Below are 9053 nucleotides of genomic sequence, written 5' to 3' on the forward strand. Positions count from 1 at the left end.
CAAACTACATTTCTAGTTCATAATTGGAGCAAAAATTTGGCTAAATATTTCATAGTTCTGCTTTCTCTCCTTTCCCCTTTACCTCCACAAAATGTTGATGACCTAGAACCTCTGTTGTTAATAACTAATGGAGACACATGCTCCTCGACACACTCAATCCAGAGCTCCCTTGCAGACTCCCTACCACCTACAAAGGACCTACAAAGTGGTCCTTTGCCATAGTTCCACTTAAATACATGTTCAACAGACAGCTCTGGGTTGACCCTGGTCCCTCAGTCTACGAAGAGGCTACGGGTGGAAGTGGGTACCCTCAGCGGGAGACAAAGAGCTGAAGAAATGTGAGCAGAAAAGACATACTGATCTCTAAGAACTAAAGTAATACGTGAAATTCTGATAATTCATCAGCACAGAAAAACAAAATAAAAAGAATTGCTAAATATTTGTACTGCAGTATTCGTTGAGATACCATTAAAATAATGTCCAATATTTATTTAATTAGAAAATGTACCATCTACTAATTTACCCACACAAATTAGCATGACTACAGCCTTAGATTCTGGAATTTCCTTGGGCCCACCCTGAGAAGGGCTTACACAGCCTCAGGAGCCTGAGAGGAAATATTTACAATAAAATTTCGAAGCACCTCCTTGGGTACTTCTTTCCCATGTGGACTTCTGCGGGGGGTTAATATGCACGGTTATTAGTCAGTCACCCTTTCACTTAATCTTCCATGCTACACAAAGGTGTATTTTAATCCATCTTGGATACGGTTTTGAATCAATTTCACCTCACATTACATAGCAGAATAAGTGTACAGATCATTTAAATTAATTCCTTCATTTAAATAATCTCTGGCCTAGAAATGTCAAAGTAATATGAAAGTCAATGGGATGTTAAAATTACTTTTGATGAAGGTGCTGTGTGCATCACTGGAAGCCTTACCAACAATGCCACGGTGCCAGAGTACTAACTTGGTCATGTTTCAGGTAAGAGGAGGGACAGAGTCGATGAGCATGTACTTTTAAATCTTTTGATCTAATAGATTTTTTTCCCTAACTTTTTATGATTCAGTAAAAGCTTATCAGGTGTTGGTGACCCTAGTAAGCAAAAGCCAGATATGACTCCTGTCTCCAGATTGATGCATAATTTTAGGGTAAAAGAGATGCCATGGATGATGGCTCTAGGGGGATGGGATGGCTGTTTGAATCCCCAGGACCCACATGAAGCCAGCTGCAGTAGTACACATCTATAGTGTATATATATATATACATACATATATACCAGAAAGGGTACAGTAAGATTGGAATCCCTGGAATCTTGTCATCAAATGTAGTGCTAAACAAAAGACTATCACAAAAAAGGTGGAAGTTGAGTGCTGACACCCAAAGTTGTCCTCTGACCTTCATATGCACATCCTACCACAAGCATGTCTGCACACACACACACACACACACACACACACACACACACACTCACACACTCACACTATGACTTTAAAAACAATGAGTGATTTCAACAACAAATCAAGCCTCTGCCATAACTCTTAAACCACATCAAATTGGAGTGAGTTACTCCAGAAATCTTCAAGTGAAGATTTTAGAAGGGGAACTGAAGGCAGAGTCTATTATGGCTGAAGGGCAGTCTCAGCCTCATTAAGCAGGGCTATTTGCCTGAGCAAAGCTTTATGCGATGGACACTTACATAATGTCATCGTCTTTGCCAAGTGTTACCCAGGGGCAGGGATTCTTGTGACCTGAGATGGTCCTCTGCCCTCTGGATCTTGTGTTCTCACCCTTTCTGATTCAGAGGGTTTTATGACCCAGCTACCAGGCTTGTTTCCACTTCAACTCAGTTAAATTATACACGCATTTATTGCTACACACTATGCCAGGCCCTGAGGAAATGTGAAATAAACAGGCATTATACCAGACTTATCACTCATTAACCCTTCCCTTTTCAGGCACCACACTATCAGGGCCTAGACACCATCACTGTGTACACTGCCATAGAGAAAGGCAAACATAGCCTCTGTACATTTTCCCATAGTTGCTTCTCAGATCTTCTCGGCAACCCACGGCCCTAGGTTCCTCATACTCATCAGGAGTGGGCAGAGGGAGGCATCTAACAAGCTCAGACCCCTGCTCATTTTGTTCTACCATGGTTTGGAGTCCAGCATAAATTCCATGAAACTGTCAGATTATGCCCCTGAAATCATTATTTAGATCCCTAAAGTCACGTGTTCCCCTTACTATTTTACAGTTCTAACTCCTTTCTTTATTACCGTTCTATCTCATTCCACTGTACGCTCACCTAGGTGCATCATGAGCTAGTACCTGCCTGCATCAAGAGCCACGGGACCCTTTGCACACACAGTCTAGATGACCTCTTGTGCCCCAAACATCCCCATCCCCAACACCAGCTGTCTAAGGAGTGACTGTTGAGAGAAATGATGAAAGACCAGCTCCAGTGAGAAGCAACTTCCTCTCTAACACACACAGCCTCCATCTAGGAGTCTCATGATTTTGCTAATCTAACCTCATGCTGACACATGACTTCTTTGCTGTCCACCAAGTCCCCAGGGAAATTAAAACATTATTACAGATTTCCTAGTGGCTTCTGTTATGAACTGTATCTCCACCCAACCCACATTATAACTCCTTTGATGGAAACTACCCTGATCGACAATTCTTTATCTTTTGTAAATTTCCAACGACTTCCGAGTGAGATGTGCTCATGAGCCAGTTAGAAATATGAAGAGTTAGAATCCCCTGGGGTATGTTTCTATCCACAAAGCTAGAATTTTAAATTTATTAAGTGTCTGTAGTTGTTGGGATCTACAAAGGTCACTAGGGAAATCACAAAACCCCTCTAGCCCTCCCTTAGTTCCTCTGCTTTTACTCCTCTGGCCTCTGCCTTTGGTGTGGACTGTGAGGATGGAGCTAGGTAATACGCCGAGTTCTGATGTTCACCAGGAGCCATGAAGGAGCCCCCCTCCTGTGCCTTATTCTCTCTAGTGGGTGGGGCTTCTCGGCTATCTCTAAGCAGAGGAACACACTATCCCACCCACTGCTGCACAGCTGCATGTAATCAGCTCTCTTTGTTTCTCTCTTTCTTCCAGAGAGGCTAGAACTCAATTTAATACTCAGCAAGACATGTATTATTCTATTTTATATTGCTTCCATAATACCATTAAAATTAATTTTAAAAATAATCCTATTTTTCACATTTCCTGTGGACAGATGCATTGACCTTTTCTGAAAATTCTGTAAAGTTAAAATGTGTGTTGTGGTCATAAGGATACAATTAACATGGAGATGAGTCACATGTTTCTCAATATGAGAGAGGTTTGATGACATGTTATAAATCTAGAAGGCGTTACAATTCGTGTTACTTGAATAAATTTCTTGTAGTGTTTTAAATCCTGGTTTGAATATGTTATTGGTGGTAGAAAAAAGTGTTGTGACTACTGATACCAAACTGTACCCCATTCCTGTTGTGGACTACCCCTTCAAGTTTGGAATATTTCAGTGTGTCAAAGTGTGCATTAATGATTCTAATGGCTTTGGGGAGTAGGTACATGTGTATACAGGTATACATATAGAGACCAGAGGGGGACATCAGGCATTCTGCTCTGTCACTCTCTACCATATCCCCTGGAGATAGAGTCTTCCACCAAACTGGGAGCTGGGCTGACAGCTAGGAAGTGCCAGTGACCTACTTGCCTCTGTCCCCAACCCTGGAGTTACAGCCCCATGCTTGTGACGCCACATCCACGTTTTAATTTTTTTTAATGTGTTGTAGGGGTAGTTGTCTGTGCTTCACCCTGATGCACCATCCCTAGTGGGCAGCAGGTAACTGCTAGGTACCTGGCCCCACCTGAGGCGTGGCTGAGATGGGACCCCCTTAAGACCTGCTTGCTCTCTCTTAGCTACCTCCTGATCCTGGATGCTGGATGCTGGACTGCAGACCAAGTCAGAGTTCTCCAGAGAACCACACTGGACTGTGCCTCACCTCCCCTGGATCTCGTAACCAACCCCTTTGCTTGCTGTAAGTTGACCCAAAATAAATCTCTTTTGACTATCAGATAAACTACGTGGGATTGCCTCCTTAATTTCCACTATAATTTATAATTTATACAAAAAAAAAAAGTGTGCTCTCTGAGAGCCCGTACTTGGGTCTTTGTGCTTACACAGCATACATTCTTAACCACTGAGCCATCCCTACAGCCTTCTAAATACTTCTGATGCTTAGATTGCATCTTTTCTTTTGCCCTATGGTTGGTACTTCCAAGAAGATCAAATCCCTTATCTGATGAATCCTTCTACAAGATTGTAATGGGTGGAAGAATCTTTGCAACATCATTTAGTTATCAAATCAACTCACTCAAATGTGTTTATAATGGCTAATTATCATTACATAACATTCCAAGAGGCACCTCATCCCCATCTCTAAATATTGAAATCCTCCTTGCCAGTAGAATGGCTTTAGAATGTGATACCTTTGGAAGGTAATTAGGTCATAAAGGCAACGCCTTCATGATGGCACTAGTGCCTATATAAGAGGAAGAGGATTGGTTCTCACACTCTCTACCAAGTGAAAGTGCAGAAAGAGCTGGGTCCCCTGTAAATCAGGACTTGGCCATGCCTGTCCCTTGGTCTTGTATTTCTAGCCCCTGGGACTGTGAGAAACAACTACTAGTAGTTGCAGTTCCCGGACTATGTATTCTATTAGCTTCTTAGAATTGGCTAAGGTACTGAAACAAATGATTCCTACTAGTCAGGCTAATGTCCATTATGTTAACTGGTAATGGAAAAGTCACATAAGACAAGACATTAAATATCTTTACTATACCGATATCCCAATACTTACCTTGGAGTTAAAAAAAATCTAATAGAATAATAGAGGGGAATACAAAGTAGGGCTAAGGAAGCACAGGGGGTGTTGGGGTAAAAGCAATCATACTTTGATGGACCTCACTTGAAAAGCGATCATTTGAACACAAAATGTTTGTCTAGCATCATAAATTACGTGGTGTCAGTGTGAGCCCTAAAACGATTTCATATGGGCCTAGTGAGAAAGAGTGTGAACAATAGAAGTAGTAATTGAATGCAAAAACTGAGCTGAGTCAGTTGTATCATCTCAGTATTGAGTGGTGCCAACAGAAGATCAAAGCAGGGAATGGAGGGAGAAATGGGTTTTACTCAAATCCAGAAGAACTGAAAACCAAGATAGGGAACCAAACTAAGAGATCATTTACCAAGCACACAGCAAAAGCTTATCAGGTGTTGGTGACCCTAGTAAGCAAAAGCCAGATGTGGCCCCCGTCTCCAGACTGATGCACAATTTTAGGGCAAAAGAGATGTTATGGATGACAGCTCTGGGGGGGATGGAATGGCTGCTTTCAAGTTTCTGAAAGCGTTTTCTCTTACTTCCTTATCCTGGATCATGGGAGAGTCGATTGATTTTATTAGCTGTGTAACCACAGGAGTGCTAACATGACGTAAAATTCTCTAAATATCCCCCACAGTACTATGAAAGACAATCACACCAGAGTCTAGCTGGACTTTGATCGCTAATGCTTTGTGACTGTAAGACACTTTGTTCTGTATCTGTGAGTCAGCCTTGCATTTACCATTGGTTCTTTGATAAAACTTTAGAGGAAGGACTTGACTTATCATTCACTTCACGTTCTCTCATTTAACACTACATCAAAATAATGATTTGATATTTAATGTTTAATCACTGGCAGCAAAACCTAGCTTTAAAATATTATGTTGTAAAAGTACTTGCCATTTGTTTTTTGTTTGTTTGTTTTTTATAAATCAAACATGCATTTGTATCAGCAGAATTTTAATTCAGATTATTTTGTGCAAGAAAGAAGCTTATTTGAAATACTTCATCTTTTTAAAAAGAAATTGGAAATCATGGCAAAGAAAGAGCCAGTATCCTACCAGTGGGACTGTGATTCTACATTATGATGCAACTATCACAGGACCCTACCAGATCATGTGTTCTATACTATCCAGACACTCATGAAGACTAGTTGCCTTGTAGGAGTAAAACAAAACAAAACAAAACTCATCTCTTTCAGGATGTAATAAACTAAATTAATGCTAACAACTTCCCCAAGCTCCTAAATAGGTTTGAGTATATAACCATCATTATTTGGGGAATGGGCTTAAAGTTCCTTTCCAAGCCTGGTAAAATCTGTCAACCACAATTGTTTATTCATTTACTCCATATAAGTATTTTTACCCAATGTTCCGATTCTCTGTCTACATGAGACAATGAATCAGTCTGGCTATCAGAGACACCCTTGTAGAACAGTCTTCTGTGACCAGCTACTCTGTAGGAATTAGTTCATGAATACTCATAATAGTGGAATAGAAGTTATTTATTCTAAGAATCTGGGGATCTGGTCTATACTACTAATCAATTATTTTTCATATAATTATATAGACACCCACAAAAAGCATTTTTCAATACCTACTATGTGTGACCCAAGAACCATTCTGGGTACAAAGAATTTGACAACATACAAAATAGAAAAACAAAACCAAACAAAAACCCTGCCTTTTATTTGAAATACTTCATCTTTTTAAAAAGAAATTGGAAGTCTTGGCAAAGAAAAGAGCCAGTATCCTACTCAGTAATTTTAGGGAAGACAAATGAAAAAAATAATTAATTAAAAAATGGTGAGGTGTGTGTGTGTGTGTGTGTATAACATAAACAAAAATCAATGAAGAGAAACAAAGTAGAAGACAGAGAGTATTGAGTATTTTGAGTTTTTGTTTTGGTTTGGGCAGGGAAGTAGGGATACAATTTTTAAACAGGCAGCTAAAAAAAGAAGATGAGAGAAAATGACATTTAGGTAACTTGTGAAAGAGATGGGGGAGGGACCAAGTGGACATCTGTAGGAAAAAGTACTAGCCAACAGAGAAGGTCAAGAGTGTGAAGACCCTGGGGTGGGAAGATGCCTGAAGAGATCCTAGATGTACAGAGGAGCTGGTATTCTAGTGTGGCTGAAGTTCAGTGAAGCGAAGGTAAAAATCAGAGGTAACATGGGCCTGATTCTCCAGGGCCACACGGGTCTTGGGCTTCTAGAATGGAACATTAGGCAGTGTACCTATTCACAACTAGTATCCAAAAGTAGAGTGATCCTGTTAAACATCACTTATGTGTGTACCATGGGGTCCGAAATTTAAGCTGATGAAATGAACGGGTTATCTGCCACGTTTCTGGAAGCATGTTTATTAAAAAGGACAGAAGTAGAAGAATATAGAATGTCAACTCCAGACTGAGCCCAAGAGATGAATTCACAAGACAGAGAGTTTAAACACTAGGGACCAGAGAGTAAAAGACGCAGGAAGTAATTTTGTTTAAGAGAGGGAAGGAGATGCAGAGGCTAGCCTGTATGTAAGAATCAGTTAAAAACCTTGAGCTGCCCATCCCCCACAGGGACTGCATAAAGACTGTTCAGGATTCCATTGAAGCTGGGGTGGGGGTGGGGGAGGTGTTGGTCTCTCGAAGCTGGAATGGCTTACAAATGCGATACATTTAAGTCATGGCCCAAATCTACAACACATCTACTACTACGGAAGAACTGGATATACCCAATGGGAAGAGAACACCAAAGGCGAATACTGGGAACCCAGAGCAGACACAACAGTATCCCAGAACAAAATGATACCAAAAAGATTCCATGAGCCAGCTTACGTCCCTCCTCCCCGGGGAGGCGTGGGGGGACTTAGACCTCGTGCTGTAGACTTTACTCGCTTAAGTTTTCTGAAACCACTTCATGGTTGATATCATCTGATAAAAGTCTGGAAGGGTGGGCTGCTGCAAAAATACAAACTCTCTCTCTTCTCCCTCTCCCTCTCCTTCTTGTCCTCCCCTCTGCCCCTCAGGCCTCCTTCCAGTGGGAGACAAGCAAAAGCTAGCAGCTGGTCTTTAACAGGGTCTTCCTAGATAACCCTCCTCTTTAAGAAAGCTTCTTCACCTTTCGAACTTCTAAGAGGCCGATGCCACTTAGGATAGAAAGAAAGAACTGGGCTAGGTCACAGGTGGGAATATTCAAGGCGGGAAGCAGCCTCTCTGGAAAGGAAGGGGCTCTAGACTGAGGAGGATAAGGGAACTGGCATCTCCAAGACTGGTCCCCTGGAAGAGAGACACAGGCCCAGCAGATCAATTCCTGACGGGGTAGTTTGCTCTGGGGCCGGTCCCAGCCCCGGCTGGGACTGGTGCAGGGGTTACTGAAGGCACCGGGTGGAAGAGGTCCCTTACTCTTTAGATTTATCTGATCCGTGGGCAGAGTTGATCCGATGCACTTCCTTCCTTTTCGCTGGTTTGGAGGCCATACCCGAGGCTCACCCAGGCAGCCTGCTCCAGCAAGGCCCCGCTGAGAGCGCGCCACAAGGCCGCGAGGCTTCTGAGGCTTCCGAGGCTTCCCCGCGCGTCTGCCGTTGCCAGGAGACGAGTTCTGAGAACCGGAAGGCTCCTGCCAGGCCTGCTTGCGGGGAGGAGGGCGGGCTCTGAGTGGAGACGCGGTTTAAGACCTAGGAGTTGGTGTATGGCAGAGGAACTGTGGTGTGGGCAAGCGTTGACGGGATCAAAGGGCTGCTGAGGGCGTTCCCTGCAGCACGCTATGCCTGGGTCTGTGACTCTGAACCTTAGACAGACTCAGCTCTTCAACTATGAGAATTCGGATCTTATTGTTGTCGAACCCCGGTGTTCTCTTAGCTGAAGAAAGAGTTCCATCATTAAATACTACTGAGTTTGCCAAAGGCTTTAAAAAAAAAGGTTGATCTAGAAAGGAATCCATTTGTGGAGACATAGAGATAAACAAGCAGGGTCTTGTCTGGCTAGGTGAACCTGGTTATGGAATGGAGGGGCTCTGACAATACTGGACAATAGGGAATCTAAAAAAAACTCCAGATCTATTAAAGCTCTGGATTTATAAAGCTCAGGCAGTCTGCAGTGATCTTGCCTTGGAGCTGGTTCCCTGTGACCCTCCATTTGTTAGCATATGTTAACTAACACCTACTCTGAGGATA

The 9053-nt window shown here is 42.4% G+C and overlaps 1 protein-coding gene across 1 annotated transcript in view; it reads right to left on the bottom strand.

Moving 5' to 3' along the window:
- Nucleotides 1-8661, bottom strand: part of Adgb (androglobin) — a 141994-nt gene extending 133333 nt beyond the window's left edge. The window contains exons 1-2 of the mRNA XM_037200383.1: nt 8284-8661; nt 6256-6346 (exon numbers count right to left, since the gene is read on the bottom strand). Coding sequence (XP_037056278.1) covers nt 6256-6346; nt 8284-8357 — 165 coding nt within the window. The 5' untranslated portion in view covers nt 8358-8661. The remainder of the gene's footprint in view (nt 1-6255; nt 6347-8283) is intronic.
- Between the last annotated feature and the right edge of the window lie 392 nt (nt 8662-9053).

This window comes from Peromyscus leucopus, chromosome 8a, assembly GCF_004664715.2.
Source record: "Peromyscus leucopus breed LL Stock chromosome 8a, UCI_PerLeu_2.1, whole genome shotgun sequence".
Taxonomy (NCBI): Eukaryota; Metazoa; Chordata; class Mammalia; order Rodentia; family Cricetidae; genus Peromyscus; species Peromyscus leucopus.